This window comes from Macaca mulatta, chromosome 1 (genome assembly GCF_049350105.2).
Source record: "Macaca mulatta isolate MMU2019108-1 chromosome 1, T2T-MMU8v2.0, whole genome shotgun sequence".
Classification (NCBI taxonomy): domain Eukaryota; kingdom Metazoa; phylum Chordata; class Mammalia; order Primates; family Cercopithecidae; genus Macaca; species Macaca mulatta.
Genome location: NC_133406.1, coordinates 126,357,627 through 126,382,937, shown reverse-complemented (window position 1 = coordinate 126,382,937; position 25,311 = coordinate 126,357,627). Strand labels below are relative to the sequence as shown.

The 25,311-nt window shown below is 42.0% G+C and overlaps 2 protein-coding genes across 21 annotated transcripts in view; both read right to left on the bottom strand.

Moving 5' to 3' along the window:
• The window catches only part of PTPN22 (protein tyrosine phosphatase non-receptor type 22), a 69,314-nt gene extending 67,001 nt beyond the window's left edge, over positions 1 to 2,313 (bottom strand). For 4 of the 20 annotated variants that reach the window (XR_013410729.1, XR_013410769.1, XR_013410708.1 and 1 more), the window contains exon 1: positions 1,978 to 2,313. Coding sequence is in view for 14 of the 20 variants with exons in the window: in XM_077982646.1 (XP_077838772.1) it covers positions 1,978 to 2,189 (212 nt within the window). In the remaining 6 variants the exon portion in view is untranslated. The remainder of the gene's footprint in view (positions 1 to 1,977) is intronic. The other 16 variants (XR_013410667.1, XR_013410685.1, XM_077982426.1 and 13 more) reach the window with 5 other exon arrangements.
• Positions 2,314 to 9,241: 6,928 nt separating this feature from the next.
• BCL2L15 (BCL2 like 15) lies at positions 9,242 to 16,722 on the bottom strand. Its single transcript, XM_001110407.5, has 4 exons — positions 16,344 to 16,722; positions 15,645 to 15,766; positions 9,998 to 10,222; positions 9,242 to 9,373 (listed from the first exon to the last, which is right to left on the bottom strand). Exons 1-4 carry the CDS (start codon positions 16,468 to 16,470, stop codon positions 9,356 to 9,358), a joined length of 492 nt encoding a protein of 163 aa, XP_001110407.3. The 5' UTR covers positions 16,471 to 16,722; the 3' UTR covers positions 9,242 to 9,355.
• Positions 16,723 to 25,311: the final 8,589 nt, after the last annotated feature.

Sequence of the window (25,311 nt, the reverse complement as noted above, 5' to 3'; positions counted from 1 at the left end):
TCAAACTTCTTTCAGGATATCATGATTCTGAACACTGTTTATTCTGAATATTAAAGATACTGCATGCTCTTTACTAAGTACTGCAAAAAGAAAAGTAAGATCATTGAGATATCTTGGTTATAGGTGACTTAAAGACAATATTTCAAATAAAGAAACTCAATCCCAGTACACATAAATTAAACCCTCATTCTTCAGCAATATTTGTTGAGAATAGTATGTTTCTCAAATTATTCCCACCTAGAATTAAGAGAGAATTTCTTGCTGCTCTAAGTAATGTGATGTTTACTTTGGCTATTTTAAAACATAAAATATGGGAAATCTTTGATTTATAAGAATACAAAATTTCAAGTTTATAATAACTAAAACCATGTAAAAGTATGTACATAGTTAAAGACTAAAAGGTGCAAAAGAGAATCAATTGTATAAGTGTGATGGGATAAAGTTTGCTTTCTAAAATTATTATACTGTTTTTAAAATTAGAAATAAACATTTAAAAAATCCATTAAGTTGGCCGGGCGCGGTGGCTCAAGCCTGTAATCCCAGCACTTTGGGAGGCCGAGGCGGGCGGATCACAAGGTCAGGAGATCGAGACCACAGTGAAACCCTGTCTCTACTAAAAATACAAAAAATTAGCTGGGCGCGGTGGCGGGCGCCTGTAGTCCCAGCTACTCAGGAGGCTGAGGCAGGAGAATGGCGGGAACCCGGGAGGCGGAGCTTGCAGTGAGCCGAGATCGCGCCACTGCACTCCAGCCTGGGCAACAGCGTGAGACTAAAAAAAAAAAAAAATTCCATTAAGTTGTTCAACAAATTTATTGAGTACCTACTAAATTCTAAACATTATCTTAGGAGATGGGCATACAACACTGAGAAAGCCAGAATATGGTTAAAAAAAAAAAAAATCCATAGCCAGTTAGTAAAGCACCTCAGAACTAAAGATACAGACATGATTACTGATAAAAATTAAAACATTCCTTAGGTAACTTTGGAAAAGAACATAAAAATAAAAATATTCCAAATAACTTGCTTAATTGCAGAGTAGCAAAGCATAATCATAAAAGGAAAATGATTTTCTATGTTTGGACAAATAAGATAATATAGTTTTATAATTTCTCTGTACCCTTAGAATGTCCTCAATTACACCAAAACTAAAACTTTATTTTTATTAATTGATTAGGCAAACCTGCCTAATAAAATTTAAATCTATTTTTCTCAAGCCTGTATTTCAGAACAATCTCTTACTAACTTTCTTGTTTCTTCTTAAGGAGGGAGAAGATAGAAATAAATAGGAGATAACAAAAAAATTTTTGCTTAGATGCCTCCATAGTCCTTTTCTTCAAAATCTAAGAATCTGTAAATAGTGTGTGGGCAGAACTTCACACTTTTTAAAAAAGCAAGCAGCAATTTTTAAGATTCTATTCAACTGTAAACCCAAAAGGTATAGAGACATTGTGAAATAACCAAACCCCCAAAACCCACTTAGCTACAAGGCCATTTCCTGAGCAGACCACTCAAGCAAGCAAAAAACAAACTGAAGAAGAAAACACAAAACTTTAATTTTTTTTGTTTTGGTTTTTTTGTTTGTTTGTTTTGTTTTGTTTTGTTTTGATTTGAGACAGGGTCTTGCTATGTTACCCAGGCTAGTCTGGAACTCCTGGGCTCAAGTGATCCTCCCACTTCGGCCTTCCAAGTAGCTGGAGCTATTATTATTATTATTTTTTAAATAAGCTACTACTTAATTTATCACACTTCCTTCTACAGATACCGAAGGGCAATAAGAGCATAATACTTTTTGATGAAGATTGTGTTGACTCATTTGTATGTTGTGGGAAGATAAAGAGCTGGGGAGGGGAAACAAGACTTGCAGTAAAGGTTGGCAAATACCTAAAAGAGTTTCAGAATTTATGATGAGTCATTTAAACCAGTCTGGCATAAAACCTAAGTGAATACAACAATTCCATGCAACAAAAAAAGACTTACCAACATTTTGCCAGAACCATCAAGTAAATTGTGGGAAGTAAATTGTGGATGAGCACCTGAAGAGGAGTGACAAGGCCACATCTCACTGCTGCCTCATGTGGCTGTAGTGTTTGGTCAGAAGGAAGAACACAATAGAGAAGAGTGCTGGTCACCATGTCAGCTGTTCCAACAAGAGGGGAGTATGCTAGTTTAAGGGGAAATATCAGTATCATGGAGGTCAGGAATTAGATTACAATACAGTTTAATTGAAGAGAATTTCAGGAAAGACTACAAGGATAAGATAAACTATTCAATAGGAAAAACATTCAGGATTCTCAGAACATCCTTCTCTCTTTTGGATGAGGAAGAGACATGTTTTACCCTGGAGAAGATACTTACCCAACCTTAGCTTTAGTTTCACTACCCTTGCCTTTCCCTACATCCCAGGGTCACTGATTTGATATGGGATATATACACTGTCTGTGAAACATTCAGTCCTTTGTAAGCATTCTCTTGATCACCAAGACCTATTGGAAATTTTTCCTCAATGTCTTTTTGATTCAACCTGTCTTTTCCATTCCCACTTAGTCCCATTCCCACTTTCACACCTGGATTCCTATAGCAATAAACTTATATTATCTTCCTATCTATATGTTTCCATTCTAGTATCTCCTGTTAACCAAGGCTGGATGAAAGTTCTTAAAACTGCACTTTAATGCTAAAGAATCAGAATAGTTATTGATGGTCTATGGGAACAAGTCTAGATTCCTTAGCTTGTCACCAAGCCCCTCCCTGTCAACTATCCCCAGCCAACCTATCCAAGCACATCACCTACAGACCTTGTTCATTCTACTCCTTTTTCTACTTCTCACTTGTACCCCAAAGTTTCACCACGATGAAAATAAAGCCATAAAGCTCAATTACTTTTTCTTCAAAAATCTTGCCCTTAACTGTTTCACCATGATCTTCCCTTAGTCTGAATCTCTTCAATATAACAGCTATAGACATTTTCTTCATTTATTCAATTTCCTTGTCTCCTATAAGTTTAAGAGTTTATTCAAAAGATGCCCCGTTTTTCAGATTTATCAAAGGCAATGATAGTGTCTTCTATGCATTTGTGTAACCCACAGTGCTTAACATGGTCTTGAGAATACATACCTAAAATAAGTCTGTTGTGATAATGTAAGCTAATGTGGTTACACTTTGGTGAGGGATCTACTCTCACTTGGTTACTCATTATATCAATTACTCCAAGTCTCTTGCCTGGCACAGTCTGTGCTTCTTGTCTCTAGCTAGGCACTTTCATTATGCCAGGAGCAGATGGGCCTTCCTACATGGAGGCACAGGAACCTGGCAAAGGGTACTTTCCTGAATGCTGCTGTCCAAGCAGCAAGGCTATTATTATGAAAGGAATGGTGTCAATACTGAGCTTCAGAGTCCATCTCTGAAGAACTGCAATAGCCATAAATAAATGACCTCCTTTATCTCTAGAATAGGCTTGTTTCTCCTTTTATAAATGAACACGGAAGAGGCTTATAAAATGCCTTTAATTAAGCTTGTTTCATTTTGTCATGTTTTCACGTCATCCATGGTAGGAAAAGTTCCCCTACCCATCTTCTAATCTACTGTTTGTCACTACAGCATTCTGAGACTTCACTAAGTCCTTCAGTTCACCTGCTGCAGACTTCATAGTCAACCTCCCACATATTACACAGGGAAGCATACTCTGTCTTTGGTTTCAGAATCCTCAAGAGGCAAAGGGCAACCAATAAATTGCAATTGAAGCATTTTTTTATTTTTTTATTTTTGGGAGGCAGAGTTTTGCTGTTGTCCCAGGCTGGTGTGTAATGGTGCTATCTTGGCTCACTGCAACCTCCGCCTCCTGGGTTCAAGCAATTCTCCTGCCTCAGCCTCCTGAGTAGTTGGGATGACAGGCGTGAGCCACCACACCCAGCTGATTTTTATATTATTAGTAGAGATGGGGCTTCACCATGTTGACCAAGCTGGCCTTGAACTCCTGACCTCAGGTGATCCACCCGCCTCAGCCTCCCAAAAGTACTGGGATTACAGGCATGAGCCACCAACTCCAGCCTGAAGCTTTTTTTTTTTTTTTTTGAGACAGCGTCTTGCTGTGTCGCCCAGGCTAGAGTACAGTGGCACCATCTCGGCTCACTGTAGCTCTGCCTCCCGGGTTCAAGCGATTCTCCTGCTTCTGCCTCCCGAGTAGCTGGGACTACAGGTGCCCGCCACCACGCCCGGCTAATTTTTTGTATTTTTTAGTAGAGACGGGGTTTCACAGTGTTAGCCAGGATGGTCTCGATCTCCTGACCTTGTGATCCACCTGCCTCGGCCTCCAAAAGTGCTGGGATTACAGGCGTGAGCCACCACGCCTGGCCAAGAGCATCAGGACTCTTAAAGCTTAGCATCCTGTTCAAATATAATCAAACTTGAAGTCTCATCTGAGTCAATCATTTATTCATTCATTTAATGACTATTTTTAATATCGATGTACATGACAGAGAATGAAGAGGAGGGGTGTTACAGAAGTATACAACAAATTGTATCCTTCAGCGATCCTTTATCCTAGTGGGGAAGATGACTATACAGATAATTACAATTTAAGGCCATTTTTTGGATAAGAAACATAAAAGTGGTACAAACAAAAGTTCGAGGAGGCAGAGGCCACTTCTTGTTCTAGTTATACGGATAGCCTTCATGGAGAAAGTGACAATTGGGTTGGGTCTTGACGATGTCTACAGGTAGAGCCTCAGAAAAAGCAATATGAAACACAGAGAACAGTAGGAGGATGGCTTTAGTGACTGGCTCGGTTTTACTAGAGCATTGGGATTGTAGAGGAGAATCATGATTGATTAAGGCTATATAGGGCAGTTAGGGCCAGATCCTAGGGGAATTCGAATATCAGACTGAAAGTCAGGCTTTATTTGATGAACAGTAGGGAGCTGCTGAAGATTTTCTTTTTTAAACAACCTTATTGAGGTAGTGCTAATGTACAATAAACTACACATTTCAATCAGAGTATACAGTTTGATAAGTTGGTATGAAATCACCCATAAAATCACAATCAAGATAATGAACATATCTAATCACCCTCAAAAGTTCTACTGAAGGACTTTAAGAGAATGGCATTCAAAGCAATGCTTTTGGAAAGTTATTTCTTGATTTAACAAATAAATGCCCCCTTCTGATAAAATGTTTAAGTCCTATAATCTTCATTGGTATGTTAAATTTAAAAATGAATGATACCATATACAAAAATGAATCAAAACAATAGACAAAGGAACCACAGCTTTGATCAATCTGATGTCAGTATATAGGATAGACTGGAATGGAGCAGGAACAGAACAATTTATTGAAAGCCTAAGTAGGAGGCTTTATTAATAGTCCAGGCAGTTGCTAATAAATCTGGTAGAAGAACCAGGACAAAAAGGAAGTAACAAATGAGAAAAACTGTTGGGTGAGTTGGACTGGAGAGAGAGAGACAAGGTAAAAATGACTGAGGTTTTGAGCTAGTTGTATGGCAAACGGAGAGTATGGGGATAAGAAAGGTACACATAAATAATAAGCGTCTGTGGGTATGGAATTGAGAAGGGAAATAAATCATATTTAGGAATTACAGTGATGTGAAAGGTAAAGCCATTAAGAGTGGTTTGCCTCTGTGAGAGCCAGGGTTAATGGAGAGAGAAAAAAGTCAAGCTAATACCTTATGAACTCCATAACATAGAATTCCAAATTGCTAATGGCACAGTGTTTAAAATATTCCAGGCACTGGCCCTTTACAAAGTGTATTGTTTTATTTATCTCTCACAAAAATCTTATTAATAAGTTACCAAATCATCTCTATTTTACAAATGTAGAAACTAAGGTACAGAAGAATTATGTCTCTTACCCAATGTCACATAATTAGCCTATAGTGAAACTAAAGTGTTAAAATCAGGCAATCTGAATCCATTTTTAATTCCTGGGTTACAAATGTCTTCTTCCTGCAGCCCAATCACTTAAACTCTCCTAAGATAGAGTCTCCTAAAATACACAACACCTAGGCCAGAGCTGCTTAATGCATTTGCCTAGTATAATCCCCGTGGGCACCATATCTTCAAATCTCAAGATAATGCAGTATACTTGGAACTGTTTTATGAGCAACACAGGATAAAACTGGGAGCTGGAATTATTCAATTTAGATTGAATTTGCTGAAACTTAGTTCAAATGCATAGATAGAAGTTTATTTCATAAAACAGAATAGCAACAGTCAAAGTATTTTGATTTTGCCTGTGAAGTCAAATACCACAAAACTCATCATCTTGAGTTTATAGTAACATAAGGGACAAAGGAGTACAAGTTTCTTAATGGTTAGCCAAAAATATAATTTCTACTAAAGAGAAACAGGACACATCATTTACAGATTACTAACCTGTTGTGATTTAACTAGGAATAAAGGAAAAAGCATAACTTTATTTATTTTCTTTCTTTTTTTTTTGAGACAGTTTTGCTTTTGTCGCCCAGGCTGGAGTGCAGTGGCACCATCTCAGCTCACTGCAACCTCCGCCTCCCAGGTTCAAGTGATTCTCCTGCCTCAGCCTCCTGAGTAGCTGGGATTACAGGCACATGCCACCCAGCCTGGCTAATTTTTTGTGTTTTTAGTAGAGACAGGGTTTCACCATGTTGGCCAGGCTGGTCTCAAACTCCTAACCTCAGGTAATCCACCCGCCTTGACCTCACAAAGTGCTGGGATTACAGGCATGAGCCACCGCGCCAGGCCAAAGCATAACTTTAAAAAGCAAAAATATATTAACAGCACTACATATTTACTTCTCTGAATTTAGAGGGGATAGATGGATGGCTGGCTGATAGAGGGGAAGTGGTTAGCTTTATTAAACTTTAGCCAAAGTCATTAATGCTGCTTTTCGTGAATCACAGTAGCAATGCCTTTCTTCTTGACATTCAGGAAAGTAGTCTGGTTTTCGAAGTCTCTACCTGATGACTGCCTACTAATCTGTTAGATCATTAAGGACTATTTTGAGATATAAGATCATACAAATCATAAGTTTTGCTTCTAGTCACTCTCACTTGTAGGGCCAGAGAAATGGACTACTCAGGAGCTACAGAGCTCTCTGATTGGCTGAAGACCTAGAGAAACTGTGGATTATGCAAGAACTAACAAACATATGGAGACTAAGTTCCCAAAAAAGAGTTAAATATCTTTGAGTTTAAACCCTGTATCCACAGCTGTGTTTGCTGGAATTGTCAGGACTGTAATAGAGTTTCAACTACCAAGGAGAAATGTTGATTTAGAGAAGGGGTCAGCCAACTTTTTCTGTAAAGAGCCAGCTAGTAAATATTTTGGACTTAACCAGTCATATGGTCTTCCATAATCATTCAACTCTGCCATTGTAGCGCAAAAGTGGCCATGAACAATATGTAAACAAGTGAATGTTACTCTATTCCAATAAAACTTTATTTACAAAATAAGACAGCAAGCCAGATTTGACGTGTGGGTTGTAATTTGTCAATCCATTCTCTAAAGTGATGGCTGTCACACTCTATATGTACATCAGAATCACCTATGGAACTAGTTTAAAAGGTAGGTTCCTAGGCTCCAGCCTACCCTTACAGAATCAGAATCTCTAGGAATGCGAATCAGCAATTTAATAAGGTCCACAAGTGGTGTGTGAACCACACTTTTAAAGCTCTGTGCTACGCAGCTAGCTTCATGTCAGCTGGGGTGGCCTTGCTGTCCTAGATGTGGGCCAGCACTTCCTGCATCCTGTGGCAGTAACAATGCAGTAACTTTTATTTTCTTTGACCTTCCTAGTAGAAACAACTATTTTTTTTGTTTGTTTGTTTTTTGGGTTGTTTTTGTTTTTTGTTTTTGTCTTTTTTTTTTTGCTTACAACCTCTAAAATGCATAAAATAGTCCTCCTCAGGTGAAATTAACATGAAGTTTAGGGATGATTTTTGAATGAAAATACTCAAAATAACAAGATTTTAGGCCTGGCATGGTGGCTCACGCCTGTAATCCCAGCACTTTGGGAGGCCGAGGCGGGCGAATCACGAGGTCAGGAGATCCAGACCATCCTGGCTAACATGGTGAAGCCCTGTTTCTACTAAAAATACAAAACATTAGCTAGGCATGGTGGCGGGCACCTGTAGTCCCAGCTACTCGGGAGGCTGAGGCAGAAGAATGGCGTGAACTGGGGAGGCAGAGCTTGCAATGAGCTGAGATCGAGCCACTGCACTCCAGTCTGGGTGACAGAGCAAGACTCCATCTAAAAAAAAAAAACAGGCCGGGCGCGGTGGCTCAAGCCTGTAATCCCAGCACTTTGGGAGGCCGAGGCGGGCGAATCACGAGGTCAGGAGATCCAGACCATCCTGGCTAACATGGTGAAGCCCTGTTTCTACTAAAAATACAAAACATTAGCTAGGCATGGTGGCGGGCACCTGTAGTCCCAGCTACTCGGGAGGCTGAGGCAGAAGAATGGCGTGAACTGGGGAGGCAGAGCTTGCAATGAGCTGAGATCGAGCCACTGCACTCCAGTCTGGGTGACAGAGCAAGACTCCATCTAAAAAAAAAAAACAGGCCGGGCGCGGTGGCTCAAGCCTGTAATCCCAGCACTTTGGGAGGCCGAGACGGGCGGATCACGAGGTCAGGAGATCGAGACCATCCTGGCTAACACGGTGAAACCCCGTCTCTACTAAAAAATACAAAAAACTAGCCGGGCGCAGTGGCGGGCGCCTGTAGTCCCAACTACTCGGGAGGCTGAGGCAGGAGAATGGCGTGAACCCGGGAGGCGGAGCGTGCAGTGAGCTGAGATCCGGCCACTGCACTCCAGCCTGGGCGGCAGAGCGAGACTCCATCTCAAAAAAAAAAAAAAAAAAAAAAAAACCAGATTTTTCAACCAAAAAGCTTCCTGAAATCCTTTAAATTGCAAAATTAGTAGACAAGATGCTTACCAAAGGACAGGGCTAAATCTGAAGGAATAGTTTCCATTATTCTCCCTTCTCTCAAAATACCTCCAGCAAAGGCCTGCCCTGTTGTTTATAATTCCACTACTAACAAGTCATTACTTTGTGTCTAGAGGTCTTTGCTTCAACAGAACCTCATTAAAGCTCATGTGAAAACAGAAAGTAGAAAATCTCTGTGGTTTGCGTTAAGTTGACAAAAAAACAAAACAAAACAAAACAAAACAAAAACCAACTCTGTAGGCCTCTGGCAGCTGCTCCCAACTTTAACAATCAGTAAAAAATAACTTATTCAGCTAAGTTCAGTTCTGATAAAATGAAAAAAGTGTTTTTTTATTTGTTTGTTTGAATTGCCAGGAGTTAATCACCCAATCAGTCAACAAGGAAGTGATGTTCAGTCTTGTGAATAGCTCCACCTCTTCAGCTCTCCAGATTTTCCTAGGAAAGACAGTGAAAATCCTACAGTCAAAGGAATTGCTTTCAGGAACTTCCTAAGAAACCAGGAAATGATCTGCAGGTAGCTCCAGGAAATGTAGCTCTTATTAAGGCTTCCACTGACCCCGTAAATGCTCTATGACAGCATAAGTTCTAATGATTACTAAAACATGGGCTTAGAATACCTTCTATGGCTACAACTACAGCAAAGATTGTTTTTTCTTAGATACTATTAAGGTGATTCTGACTTCCCTAACACACACATAAAGATGTTAGGAAAAAAAGACCCAGAAATTTACAAGGGAACAGAGTGAAGCCAGGCTGAAATTAGAACTCTACCACGAATATACTTTATAGATGATTATGTGTAGGAAATGAAGATTAGCTTTACAGTAGTCAGCAGTCAATATTTTAGGTAGCATGACTCTGGAGTCCAACACCCACAGGCTGATCTTCTGTCTGCTCCACTTTTCCATGGCAAGAAAATCTAGGCATTTTCAGCAAAATAGGGAAGCCTGTTTTCCTTTTGGTTTCCAATTTACCAAAAGGGTCATGAATTGGAATCCCAGGTATTAGTACAAAAACAGTGCAAATACCTAGCAAAGCCAGGAGCCCCAACACACTTACCCAACCTCCCTGGCCCTGGATGAACTCCCGGATGGCTCGGTTCCCATTGATCATACCCGTCATGGGGATAGCCACCTGTCCCACTACTTCAGGAGCGATGTGAGCCATATACTCAAGAAGTTTCACTGACACTGCCAGAAAGGCTCTCTCATAAGCTAAGCTGGAATCCTGAGCACACCAGGTCTTGCTGAGAGATTCCACTGTGTTCTGGAGTATAGCTCCTGCCTGAGGAAAGACAAAGGAAATATCAACAGAGTATCCCTCAAAAAGTGCAGGAGGCTGCAGGTGCAGGAATCCAGTAGAGCGATTGTTTCTTGGAGTGCCAAATGTGCAATTGGTGGTAACTAATGAAATCTCAGAGGGTAGATGGATAATCTTTTCTCGTTTTAATATTTTGTTATATTAATGGGCATTTGAAAATACATAAGTAGTCCATCAAACCCATGATTTCAGATATTATTGCTTAGGTTAAACAAAATAAATGAAAAATGATTTGAAAGAAAAATATTAAGTATGTGATAGTCCAGCTGGTTAAATTGTAAAGGTATTGCTTGAATGACTAGGAAATTGTCTGGGAAACTCTCAAGTAAAGACCGGGCGCGGTGGCTCACACCTGTAATCCCAACACTTTGGGAGGCCGAGGCAGGCAGATCACCTGAGGTCAAGAGTTCAAGACCAGCCTGGCCAACGTGGTGAAACCCTGTCTCTACTAAAAATACAAAAATTAGCCAGGCATCGTGGCACAGGCCTGTAATACCAGCTACTCAGGAGGCTGAGGCAGGAGAATCACTTGAACCTGGGAGGTGAAGGTTGAAGTGAGCCGAGATCATGCCGCTGCACTCCAGCCTGGGTGACGGAGCGAGACTCTGTCTCAAATAAAAAAAAAGGCCGAGTGCAGTGGTTCACACCTGTAATCCCAACACTTTGGGAGGCAAAAGTGGGAGGATCACATGAGGTCAGGAGTTTAAGACTAGCCTGGGCAACACATTGAGACCCTGTCTCTATGCAGAATTTTAAAAAGTAGCTAGGCATGGTGGCACATGCCTGTGGTCCCAACTACTTAGGAGGCTGAGGTGGGAGGATCACTTAAGCCTATGAGATTGAGGCTGCAGTGAGTTATCATTGAGCTACTACACTACAGCCTAGGTGACAGAGAAAGACTGTCTCAAAAATAGTAATTAATTAGAATTAATAATAAAATAATAATTAATTAAAATAATTGAGTAGCTCTTCCTTTTCCTCTTTCCTTTTCAAATATGGGATCCAAAAGCCATTAGGTGGGTCCAAGCAAGATCTGTGGGGATTTAGGCGGGTCAAGCCTGGCCAGAGCTGAATATCAGAGCCCAAACAAGCTGAAAAGGACATCCATGTGGGAGGGCACCTAAATCTTGATTTCTAAATATCATTCTCCATTAAAACCAAAGGCCGGGTGCGGTGGCTCACGTCTGTAATCCCAGCACTTTGGGAAGCCAAGGCAGGTGAATCATGAGGTCAGGAGTTCAAGACCAGTCTGGCCAACGTAGTGAAACCCCTTCTCTACTAAAAATACAAAAAAGTAGCCGGGCGTGGTGGTGGGCGCATGTAATCCCAGCTACTCTGGAGGCTGAGGGAGGAGAATCATGTGAACCCGGAAGGTAGAGGTTGAAGTGAGCCGAGATGGCGCCATTGCACTCCAGCCCGGGGGAAAGTGCGAGACTCCGTCTCCAAAAAAAAAAAAAAAAAAAAAAAGGTGGGCGCGGTGGCTCACAACTGTAATCCTAGCACTTTGGGAGGCCGAGGCCGGCGAATTGTCTGAGCTCAGGAGTTCGCGACCAGCCTGGGCCAACATGGTGAAACCCCGTCTCTACTAAAATACAAAAAAAAAAAAAAAAAAATTAGCCAGGCTTGGCAGTGTGCGTCTATAGTCCCAGCTACTTGGGAGGCTGAGGCAGGAGAATTGCTTGAATCCGAGAGGCAGAGGTTGCAGTGAGCTGAGATCGTGCCACTGCACTCCAGACTGGCAACAGAGTGAGACTCGTCTCAAAAAATAAAAGAAACCAGCGCTCTCTGGAGAATGGTTGATTTCAGTTTGGGGCTAGGGAAGTATAAGATCTTCTGTCAGAAATTAAGGAAGTACTCAAATAAAAATAGAGACACATCAAAGAGGTGCAGTCTAGAGTGAAAGCACTCCCACTAGCTAAAACTAGGATGATTTGAGCATCTAAATTAATAATGACATTAACAGATTATAACCCACTGAATAAAGTAGGAATTCATGGGTCCAATGCTGATAAAAAATGAATGCATTGAAATTTTGATGAGATGTGGAATATTTACATAGTTTCAAAGTACCTCGCCATAAAACACTTATTAATTACAAAGGGCAAAAGAGTAACTTTATAGAGGAGAAGCCTTACAGACACCATCTTAAGTGATTAAAGTTAACAACATCAATACTGGGATAAAATGAAATATTGTGCCAATTGATGCAATGCACTGAGAACACAGCAATACTTCTGTGATATTCCTACCAAAGGTACATATCTTTAATTTATTCAAGAAGAAACATCAAACAAACCCAATTAAGGGACATTCAACAAGATAGACCATAGTCTTCAAGTGTCACGGTTATGAAAATCAAGGAAAGACTGAGGAAAAATTCCAGATTGGAGGAAACTAAAGAGAAATGACAACTAAATGCAATATGTGATTCTGGCCTACAACTTTTTACTATACGTTACATTATCAGGAAAAATGGCAAAACTTGAAAGAGATCTAAGGATTAGATGAAAATGAATCAATGTTAATTTCCTGGTTTTGATGGTTAGAATGTGGTTACATTAGAGAATGTCCTCGTTTGAAGGAAGTATAAAAGTATTAGGGGTTGATGAAATATCATATCAACTCCCTCCTGTCAAATGATTAAAGAGAGAAATTATTTGTGCTATCCTTGCAACTTTTCCCTGAGTTTAGGGCTGTTTCAAAATATTTTTTTTATTAAAACAAGTTCAAGTCAAATAATTTTTTTTTTTTTTTTGAGACAGAGTCTTGCTCTGTCACCCAGGTTGGAGTGCAATGGCACCATCTTGGCTCACTGCAACCTCCGCCTCCCGGGTTCAAGCAATTCTTCTGTCTCAGCCTTCCGCGTAGCTGGGATTACAGTTGTGTGCCACCATGCCTGGCTAATTTGTGTATTTGTGTTTGTATGTATGTGTGTATGTATGTATTTATTTATTTATTTTGAGAGAGGGTCTCGCTCTGTTGCCCAGATTGGAGTGCAGTGGCGAGATCTCAGTTCACTGCAACCTCCCTCTGCCTCCCAGTTTCAAGTGATTCTCCTACCTCAGCCTCCTGAGTAGCTGGGAATTACAGGTGTGCGCCACTATGCCCAGCTAATTTTTGTATTATTAGCAGAGATGGGGTTTCACTATGTTGGCCAGGCTGGTCTCAAACTCCCGGCCTCAAGCAGTCCGCCCCTCTCAGCCTCCCAAAGTGCTGGGATTACAAGCATGAGCCATGGCACCCAGCCAAAAAAAAATCTGTTTAATGAAAAAAAAGTCAACTCAGCTATCAACTACCTAGGACAGCCTCAGGGCAAGTAACTGTAGGTAACAGGTCCAGTTCTGCTTGAAAGTAGTGTAGGCACACTGCCCAAGCTATGTATAGTAGGAAGAATAAAGCATAATGGTTAAGAGTGTGGTTCTTTTTTTGGGACAGAGTCTTGCTCTGTCGCCCAGGCTGGAGAGCAGTGGCGTGATCTCAGCTCACTGCAACCTCCGCCTCCCAGGTTTCTCCTACCTCAGTCTCTCAAGTAGCTGGGATTACAAGTAGCTGGGATTACACCCAGCTAATTTTTGTATTTTTAGTAGAGACAGGGATTCTCTATGTTGGCCAGGCTGGTGTTGAACTCCTGACGTCAAGTTATCTGCCCGGCTAATTTTTGTATTTTTAGGTAGAGATGGGGGTTTCACCATTTTGACCAGGCTGGTCTCGAACTCCTGACATCAGGTGATCCACCCAGATGGGCTAGGCGCGGTGATTCACCCCTGTAATCCCAGCACTTTTGGAGGCCGAAGCGGGTGGATCACCTGAGATCAGGAGTTCAAGGCCAGCCTGGCCAACATGGTGAAACCCCATCTCTACTAAAAATACAAAAATTAGCAGGGCATGGTGGCGGGTGCCTGTAATCACAGCTACTTGGGAGACTGAGACAGGAGAATCACTTGAATCCGGGAGGCAGAGGTTGCAGTGAGAGTCTGTCTCCAAAAAAAATAAAAAAAGAAATTCTTACTGAGGACGTATTATATATAAGGCACTGTTACAGGTTGTGTGAATATGGCAGTGAACAAAACAGGTTAGATGTTTGCTTTTGTGGTGTTATATGCAGATGGGGAGAGGTTGCTGCGGCGATAATAGCTTCCATGATAACTCATACAGGGGCATAATGATTAAATGAGATAATAATTGCACATTGTAAGTGATAAGTTAATATTAGCTGTCATTGTTGATATATATCAGCAACATCTCCTAGATACTGCCTTATTGTCTTTACATCTGAAACAGAGTCCAAGTGCTACTGCCAGTAATCAGCATTCTGATGAAAAGCCAGTGAGCTGCTGTAGGGCTTATCCCTCATTGCATCAAACTTGTAGACTGCCTGTCATTCCTGTATATACTTCACTGCTGGACCCTGGGGGAAAAAAGTGCCCACCTCCAACAAAATAAATATTAACATATGCATAAGCTGGGACCAGGTGTGGTGGCTCATGCCTGTAATTCCAGCACTTTGGGAGGCCGAGGCGGGCCAATTGCCTGAGCTCAGAAGTTCGAGACCAGCCTGGGCAACATGGTGAAACCCCATCTCTACTAAAATACAAAAAATAATTAGCCGGGTGTGGCAGCGTACACCTGTAGTCCCAGCTACTTGGGAGGCTGAGGCAGGAAAATTGCTTGAACCTGGGGGATGGAGGTTGCAGTGAGCCAAGATCGCACCACTGCACTGAAGCCTGGGTGACAGAGCAAGACTCCATCTCAAAAAAAAAAAAAAAAAAAAAAAAAAGCATAGGCTGGGTGTGGTAGCTCACGCCTGTAATCCCAGGACTTTGGGAGGCCGAGGTGGGTGGATCACCTGAGCTCAGGAGTTCAAGACCAGCCTGGGCAACATGGCAAAAACCCATCTCTACTAAAAATAAAGATAATAAAAATAAAAAATAGATGGGCATGGTAGCACTTGCCTGAAGTCCCAGCTACTCAGGAGGCTGCAGTGGGAGGATGGCTTGAGCCCAGGAGGTGGAGCCTGCAGTGAGCTGAGATCACACCACTGCACTTGAGCCTAGGTGACAGAGTAAGACCCTGTCTCAAAAAAAAAAAATGCTATACTTTGCCAAGAATAAAGTGCTATAAAATGTGCTCTATGCACACTAAGCACAGCTCTGATGAAGACCAAGTAGAGACAAGCTAAAGGTTCATCAGCCTATGCCAAAAATTTTCCATCTCCATACCACTTAGGTTTTAGCAATTGGAGAATTCTTGCTATACCTCCTTGGAATATAAGCCCCCAAATATTTTCATAGAACATTCCTAGTCACCATAGTACGGGAGTAGTAAGAAAAGGAAGTTTGAAATAGGAAAAAAAGCAGCAAACAATAGCATGAAGTAGAAACTTGACCTGTTCTTGAATGGTTTCTGCAATGATGTTTTTGGCGTAAGTTTCCAATTCTGCATTAAACTGGTCACCCAGCATCCGAAGGCGACCAGCAATGATAACCACGTCAAAAGAGCAAGGCTCTCCTACGACAGAGGGAACACATTTGTTACAATGCTTGAAGCAATGGCAAGTCCCAGGAATCTGGGCAATGGAAAAATTGGTCTTGTTTTTAAATAATTTTCACATCATCTCCCAAGAGCTTAAATGTTTTGTCAACACCAATAGTCAGAAAGTTTCCCTTCATTAAGAACCTCTTTCCCTTTAGGTGTTACTGAAAGCTTAGAGTTTGCCTTTTGAAACTTAAAGGAAATAAATAAAACATACTCTTTTTTTTTGAGACTGAGTCTCTGTTGCCCAGATTGGAGTGCAGTGGCATGATCTCTGCTCATTGCAACCTCCGCCTCCCAGGTTCAAGCAATTCTCATGCCTCAGTCTCCCATGTAGCTGGGACTACAGGCGTGAGTCACCATGCCTGGCTAATTTTTGTATTTTTAGTAGAGATGGGGTTTCACCATGTTGGCCAGGCTGATCTTAAACCCCTGACTTCAAGTCACCTGCCTTGGCCTCCCAAAGTGCTGGGATTACAGGAGTCAGTCACCGTGCCCAGCCGAAAACATACTCTTATTGACCTGCAATCACCACCTAGGCCAGGAGCCTTACCTGAATCTACTTCATCTACACAGCATAGGTTCCGGTTGGCAACCTGCAATGTTGGGGCCAAGAAGTCCATGAGTAGAGTGTTCACAATGCATTCCGTTTTTTCCTCAAAAGTTTGGGGGCTCTTCATTTTAGATGTTTGCTGCCAAGTTTCGCTTTTCCACAAAACAAGCAGTTTTCAGCCCAGCAGGAAGTTAAAAACACTTGTAAATCAACAAATGTTTCTAACTCTTGTAGTTTCCTGACATGTAGTCCTGGAACTTTTCCCACTAGCTTTCTTCAAACACAGCTGAAAGGTGGGACTTCTCGGAGGGGATTACCTACTTGGAACTGGGGAGACTTTAAAGACTTTAGGTTCTTTATCTCAGACCACACCCTAACCACATAAAGTTAATGCTTAACTTTTATCGTTAGATAGCCAATCTAGAACTGAAACAGAGTTCAGGAAGAGCCTCTGGAGTAATTGTATTAAGAAATACTTCCTTTACTTCTTAGGTCCTGCATATGGCATAATTTAAAGGAAGGTTTTGAAGTTACAGTGGACCAGCATTCAACTTCTGTTTACGCAGCCGGGGGCGGTGGCTCACGCCTGTAATCCCCGCACTTTGGGAGGCCGAGGCGGGCGGATCACAAGGTCAGGAGATCGAGACCATCCTGGAGAACACGGTGAAACCCCGTATCTACTAAAAAAAAAAAAAAAAATTAGCCGGGCGTGGTGGTGGGCACCTGTAGTCCCAGCTTCTGAGGAGGCTGAGGCAGGAGAATGGCGTGAACCTGGGAGGCGGTGGAGCTTGCATTGAGCGGAGATCGCTCAACTGCACTCCAGCCTGGGCGACAGAGCGAGACTCCGTCTCAAAAAAAAAAAAAAAACCCTTCTGTTTATGGAATTTATTTGCCATAATCATATAATTATTTACCAAACAAGGAACTATACTTGGCACTATAACATAGAAAAATGATACAGGCACAGTTACTGTGCTCATGAAGCTTACACTTCAGCAGAAATGACAGACATTAAATGACTAATCACATAGTTATTTGTGCTATTGAGATCAGTGCACTTAGATCAGTGAAGTGTAATAGAGAATCAAGCCTTTGATCAGTTTAATAGGGAAACAAGCCCAGGGGACTGGGAAGGCTTCCTTAAAATAGTAGCATCTGAGATGAGCTCTGAGGAATAAGTAGGCATTCACTATGCAAAAAGGAGGCATAATACTATTCTAGGTGGAGGGGTAGCAAATATAAAGTCTGGGAAAGTTAAAAAAAACAATTCAAACAACTTGGAATTATAATGGGGACAATGGAAAATATTTCACAGATAAATTATGAAGATTAAGTACGATAACATGCAGAATGGCCTAGCACTGTTGGCGTACAATAAATGTTAAATGTCCTCCTTTTAGCCCAAGGCATAATGACCAGGATGAAAGAGATCTGAGATTCTCTCTCTAGCAAAAGGATTTTCCTAACAGGGTCGGACTCCATCACTGTTTTAAGAGATCTCATGATTGGACACTTATCTGTAGTGGTTGCCTTTTTAATGTAGCTAAACCTAGATTTTGGGTCTGGGTCTCAGACCCAAATCAAGTCTATCAGCAAACTTACCACTCAACCTCTGACCTGGTGAAGTTATTAACAGCTCCAACTAATAAAAGAGTCAAGCATAGGCCGGACACGGTGGCTTACACCTATAATCCCAGCATTTTGGGGAGGCCGGGGTGGGTGAATAACCTGAGGTCAGGAGTTCACGACCAGCCTGGCCAACATGGTAAAACCCATCTCTACTAAAAATACAAAAATCAGCTGGGTGTGGTGGTGCGTGCCTGTAATCCCAGCTACTCGGGAGGCTGAGGCATGAGAATTGCTTGAACCTGGGAGGCGGAGGTTGTGGTGAGCCGAGATTACGCCACTGCACTCCAGCCTGGGCAACAGAGCGAGACTCTGTCTCCAAAAAAAAAAAAAAGAAAAGATTCAAGCATAAACAGTAAGTCAGTTGTTCAGAATGGAATTTCTGTCTTGCAAAATATCAAAGCCAATCTTGTGTTTTCTGTTCCATTTGAAAACACATACAACCACTATACACCTATTAAAATGGCCAAAATCCAGAACACTGGCAAAACCAGATGCTGGTGAGGATGTGGGGCAGGAACTCTCATTCATTGCTGGTAGGAATGCAAAACGGCACAGCCATTTTGGAAGAGTTTAGCAGTTTCTCACAAAACTAAACATCCTCTTAACATATGATTTAGCAATTGTACTCCTTGGTATCTACCCAAAGGAGCTGAAAACTTGTCTACATAAAAACTTGCACATGGTTGTTTATAGCAGCTTTATTCATAATTGCCCAAACTTGGAAGCAACCAATATGTCCTTCAGTAGGTAAATGAATAAATAAACTGTCATACATACAGACAATAGACATTATTTAGTGCTAAAAAGAAATGAGCTGGCCAGGCGCGGTGGCTCACACCTGTAATCCCAGCTACTCAGGAGACTGAGGCAGGAGAATTGCTTGAACCCAGGAGGCGGAGGTTGCAGTGAGCTGAGATGGCACCACGGCACTCCAGCCTGGGTGACGGAGTGAGACTCCATCAAAAAATAAAAAAAGAAATGAGCTATCAGGCCATGAAAAGATGAGGAGGAATTTGGGTGATAATTGGACTTTGGGTAATAATTGATGAGGTAAGTTCATCAGTTTAAAACAAATTGTACCACTTTGATTGAGGATGTTGATAATGGGGAAGACTATGCTTGTGTGGGGGCAGAAGGTATATGGGAAATCTCTGTACCTTTGTTTCAATTTTGCTTTGAACCTAAAAAACTGCTCTTAAAAAGTCTTAATTTTTAAAAATGATCATAAATTGCTTTTGGAGTAAGAACACAAATTATGTTCCCATGTAGCTAAAAAAAGCGCTATTTTCATTTGTCATCTGTTGCTCATTCTCTCTAGAGACAAAAGGGCTGAAACCTCCATTATTACTAAGTAGGCTTCAGATCTTTAACATCAGAAGGGCACTCAGAGAAAATTGTAGGCTAGCCTCCTTTCACATTAGAGCTAGCCACTGACAGTTGAAGGATTCTAAAAAATACATTTGTGACATACTCCCAAAACAATATATAAAAAACGAAAATATTTATGAGACCATCCAGCTGGTATTAAATAGCTTGCCCAAGTTCACACATCAGTGTAGAGGACTATGTGCTCGCAAACGAGACGTTCCCGATAAGTCCTGCTCTTGCAAACGAAGCAGGGCGTTGGGGGCTTGTTTATGTGTAAACATCTTGAAAATCCAGAAAGTCAGGGAAAGGTCAGAAAAACAACAATGTGTCTTGTGACTTGGCAACATTCCACAAACGACTGTATAAAATAAAGCAGAGCACGCCATTCGAGGCGGCCACCATGTTTGTCTTGTCTTGTGTTGTCTTGTGTGTTCATTCCTTTGTTTAGGAAACACGCGGACCCCAACACATCAGTAAGTGGCAGAATAAAACCAAGTCTGTCTTACATCAGACTGAAGCTTTTCCCACAGTAATAAACCACCTTCCTCATTTCATTATCAGTATGCTCATGCCATCTTTGAACTCGAATCTTGAGTCCAGGGGTGGCAGCACACACCTATAGTCCCAGCTACTCAGGAGACTGAAGCAGGAGGATCACTTGAGGCCAGATCAAGGCTTCACTGAGCCATGGTCACACCACTGCACACCAGCCCGGATGACAAAGCAAGTCTCTGTCTCAAAAAAAAAAAAAAAAAAAGTCTAATTTCAACTCCTTTGCATTGTCTTTTATAGTCAATGTTGTAAAGCTATAGAAAGAGAGTACAGCCTGTCATTGTCAATGTGGAGTAAATTTTCCACGTTTGTTTACTTCTTCTGGGCCTTCAATAAAGCACCCTCCAAAACTATCCCTTTCCATCAGCCCACATACCTTCACCCTTGCAGTTGTAATATTGTGCTCTTAATTATTACTGAAAAGTGATAAGGCCAGAATTTTTTCACCGTCACTTGTTTCTCTTGCTACCCTCTGACCACAACAATTTACATCCCTCCCCGAAAAGCTTTGTCTCATTGTATCATTGGCTTAAAGTCCAGGATCCTGTCATGTGTACCAGATGTGCATGTGGATGAAGATCCTTGGGTGCAACTCCTCTCAACATGGAGACTTGTAACTAAGAAAACAAGCAATGTGTCCCCTCTCCCCTAAACACCCCATATCTAAGAAAGGAATAGAATACTTTTAACAGAACGCCTGTTCAAAAATAGGGGGAACGGAAATACATCACAGTCACTGATTCACAACTATAAAATGATGGTAACTAAGCAAATTATTGCCTCTGCGGTGTTCCAAAACACTATTGTCTTTGTGGGACCTCATTACATACACAACATTCTGTTTACCTGTCAACTAAGAATGATATTAGAAGGCTGCTGCTATAAGAGCACAGTATGGACTACCTTCATGGATTCTAAAATATAAACATCTACTTATATCACATCATCAAACCCCATGTCTGCAGAAGCTACAGAGAGTTCCTAGGGGGGAAAATATTAAAGCATTAACTTAATAGTATACTTGAGCTTTAGTCATTTTTGCTTATAAATTAGTAAAGCCAGGCTATAGGAGAAATCAGTTCTTCATTGAGATAATCTTAAAAGTATATTTTCCAAAAGCAACAATTTCATATTCTATGTATGCCTCTTACATTACAGAAAAGCGACCAAGAAGAACATAGTCTTCTAAAAACTCCAATAGTTGGGATTACTTTAGTATTTTCATTTATTCAGTTGCTTAGTCATACCTAATTTTCTTTAGATCAACTTTTCAGTTATAGTCTTTAATTTTAAAAAGTCAATCAATTTACTCAGTTTCCTTGGCCGGGCGCGGTGGCTCAAGCCTGTAATCCCAGCACTTTGGGAGGCCGAGACGGGTGGATCACGAGGTCAGGAGATCAAGACCATCCTGGCTAACACGGTGAAACCCCGTCTCTACTAAAAAATACAAAAAACTAGCCGGGCGAGGTGGCGGGCGCCTGTAGTCCCAACTACTCGGGAGGCTGAGGCAGGAGAATGGCGGGAACCCGGGAGGCGGAGCTTGCAGTGAGCCGAGATCTGGTCACTGCGCTCCAGCCTGGGCGACAGAGCAAGACTCCGTCTCAAAAAAAAAAAAAAAAAAAAAAAAAAATTTACTCAGTTTCCACCACCTGCATCCTGTTCCCTTGATACAATATTTTTTTTTTTTTTTTTTTTTGAGATGGAGTCTCACTCTGTCGCCTGGGTTGGAGTGCAGTGGCGCAATCTCGGCTCACTGCAACCTCCGCCTCCCGGGTTCAAGTGATTCTCCCTCCTCAGGCTCTTGAGTAGCTGGGATTACAGGTGCCCGCCACTACACCCAGCTAATTCTTCGTATTTTTAGTAGAGATGGGTTTTCACCATGTTGGCCATGCTGGTCTTGAACTCCTGATCCTGTGATCCACCCACCTCGGCCTCCCAAAGTGGTGGGATTACAAGTGTGAGCCATCACGCCCAGCCCCTTGCTACGTTTTGAATTGGCAGCACTTCAATTTTATTTCTCCTAGTATGTAAACATTCACCATTTAACTGAACCATAAAAATACAGAAAATGCAATTCTGAAGTTGTTCTAATCCCTCCCTTTCCTACCCCTGAGGATCCATGGTCTAAATCAGTGGTTCTCAAGTAATGGCCATTTTGCCACCTGTCCCAGGGTAACTTTGACAATGTCTAAAGACATTTTTAGTTGTCACAACTGAGGATTCTACTGGTATCCAGTGGGTAGAGGCCAGAGATACTGCTAATAATCATTCTACAGTGCAGAGGAAAGCCCCTCACAACAAATAATTATCTGGCCTCAAATGTCAGTATTGCCACTTTTAAGAAATCCTGGTCTAGAAGAAATTCCATTATTTTCCATATAGTTGATACAGTATCGTAAAACTCATTTCAAACATCAATCCCAAAACACATCAGAATCTAATTATATACAGCCATTCATTCAATAAAGATTTACTGAGTAATACTATGTGGCAAGCACTATGGAAATAAAAAGAAAGAGAGAATCACTCTTTTTTTTATTTTTTATTTTTTTTATTTTTTGAGACAGAGTTTCACTCTTGCTGCCCAGGCTGGAGTGCAATGGCATGATCTTGGCTCACTGCAACCTCCACCTCTCGGGTTTCAAGTGATTCTCCTGCCTCAGCCTCCTGAGTAGCTGGGATTACAGGTGCCCGCCACCACACCTAGCTAATTTTTGTATTTTTAGTAGAGACTGGGTTTCACCATGTTGGCCAGGCTGGTCTCGAACTCCTGATCTCAGGTGATCCACACACCTTGGCCTTCCAAAGTGCTGGGATTAGAGGCATGAGCCACCACACCCGGTGAGAATCATTCTTAAAAGTTGTTCAGGGCCGGGCGCGGTGGCTCACGCCTGTAATCCCAGCACTTTGGGAGGCCGAGGCGGGCGGATCACAAGGTCAGGAGATCGAGACCACGGTGAAACCCCGTCTCTACTAAAAATACAAAAAATTAGCCGGGCGCGGTGGCGGGCGCCTGTAGTCCCAGCTACTCAGGAGGCTGAGGCAGGAGAATGGCGTAAACCCAGGAGGCGGAGCTTGCAGTGAGCCGAGATCGCGCCACTGCACTCCAGCCTGGGCGACAGAGCGAGACTCCGTCTCAAAAAAAAAAAAAAAAAAAAAAAGTTGTTCAGGCCAGGCGCGGTGGCTCATGCCTGTAATCCCAGCACTTTGGGAGGCCGAGGCAGGTGGATCACCTGAGGTCAGGAAATTGAGACCAGCCTGACCAACATGGTGAAACCCTGTCTCTATTAAAAATACAAAAAATTTGCTGGGTGTGGTGTGGGCACCTGTAATCCCAGCTACTTGGGAGGCTGAGGTAGGAGAACTGCTTGAACCCGGGAGACGGAGGTTGCAGTGAGCCAAAACCGTGCCATTCATTCCAGCCTGGGCAACAAGAGCAAAACTCCGTTTAAAAAAAAAAAAGTTGTTCAATGGGGAAGACCATTCAATAAACAACTCACAAAACCCAGGCTCTTACCAGAAAATTCAATACTGTTTGTTATCTACTCCTATTAAGAGCCTAGTTGAGGCTGGGTAACACCTGAGGTCAGGAGTTACCAGCCTGGGCCATCATGACGAAACCCCGTCTGTACTAAAATACAAAAATTAGCCAGGCACGGTGGTGCATGCCTGTAGTCCCAGCCACTTGGGAGGTTGAGGCAGGAGGATGGCTTGAACCTGCAATGTGGAAGTTGCAGTGAGCTGAGATCACAGCACTGCACTACAGCCTGGGTGACACAGCAACACTCCGTCTCAGATTAAAAAAAAAAAAAGAGCCTAATTGAGAGAAGTGATAGGTGAAAAATTTTCTGAAGGGTATGTGTTCATCTATGTATCTAGATAGTAGAAATCCTTGAATTAAGCTGGATGATGGAGGCTATATTCTTGGATCATGTTAAGTCCTTGAAGAAATGCCTTCATTAAGCACCATGTTGTTGTTGTTGTTGTTGTTGTTATTATTGAGACAGGGTCTTGCTCTGTAGCCTAGGCTGGAGTTCAGTGGTGTGATCATAGCTTATTGCAGCCTCAACCTCCTAGGCTCAAGCAGTGCTCCCACCTCAGCCTCCCAAGTAGCTGGGACTACAGGCACACACTGCCACACCTGGTTAATTTTTTACTTTTGTAGAGATGGGGATCTCACTACATTGCCCAGGCTGGTCTCAAGCTCCTAGCCTCAAGTGATCCACCCACCTTGGTCTCCCAAACTGCTGAGATTAAAGGCATGAGCCACCATGTCTAGCCTACTTTTTTTTTTTTTTTTTGATAGGGTCTCCTTCGGTCACCCAGGCTGGAGCTGGAGTGCAGTGGTGTGATCACCACTCCCTGTAACCTCGAACTCCTGGGCTCAAGTAATCCTCCTGCCTTAGCCTCTTGAGCAGCTGGGATTTCAGGCATGTGCCACCATGCCCGGCCAACTGAATTTTTTTACACACAGGGTCTCACTATGCTGCCCAGGCTGGTCTTGAACTCCTGGCATCAAGCAATCCTCCCTCCTTGGCCTCCTGAAGTGCTCGGTTACAGGCGTGAACGACTGCACCCAATCTAAGCTCTATATTAACGTCTCTGCTTTCGTTGAAGAATACTGTAAGAAAGTCATGTGAAACCCATTACTAACTTCTTATAGGATCTTGCACATATCTTAGTACCACCTATGTGAAACTACATGTAAATTTCTTTTAGAAATCAATGTTTCTTCCTCTCTGATGACAATTATAACTGTTTCCCTTATGACTGCTAAATCGCCTATAGAGACAAATCAAGGCTCAACTATATCACCTAATAGACCCAAACAGCCTGAACATTTGTGTATTTCCCCATCCCTAACCCAGCTGGTCTTAACTGGTATTTTAATTTTCCCATTCTGGATTCACTAGTCTTATTTATATTTTACCATCATTTTATTAGATTTGTTCTTGCCATAAGTTGCTTCAATGTACAAAATGTGGTCAGGTAAGAACAGAATAAAAATTGAGGACAAGCAACAAGAAAACAATCACAGTACTACTGCTAGAGGTATGCTCTGGCTACTTTCACAGCTTGAAGGAGATCCCTAATGAAGGCAGTGAGGGTTAAAGAAAACTTCCTGAAGGAGCTTATGAGTGAGCTGAACACTGAAAGATAGACAAGGTGTTAATTCAAGAAGATATGAGGGTGAAAAAATGTTCCAGACAATAAAAGCAGGTTTAAAGCACAGAGGTGAAAGAAGCTGGTGTATACAGGGAACTGCAATGCAAATGGTTTGCTTGTGCCAGAAGAAAAGGCATTTTGGGAGTGGCAAGACTTGACACCAAAGAGGTACTTTAGATGACATTAAGGACTTTGGAATCTGGCCTAAAAAGCATGATTGGAAATATGAGAACAGTTAGCAATTTGCTGTAAT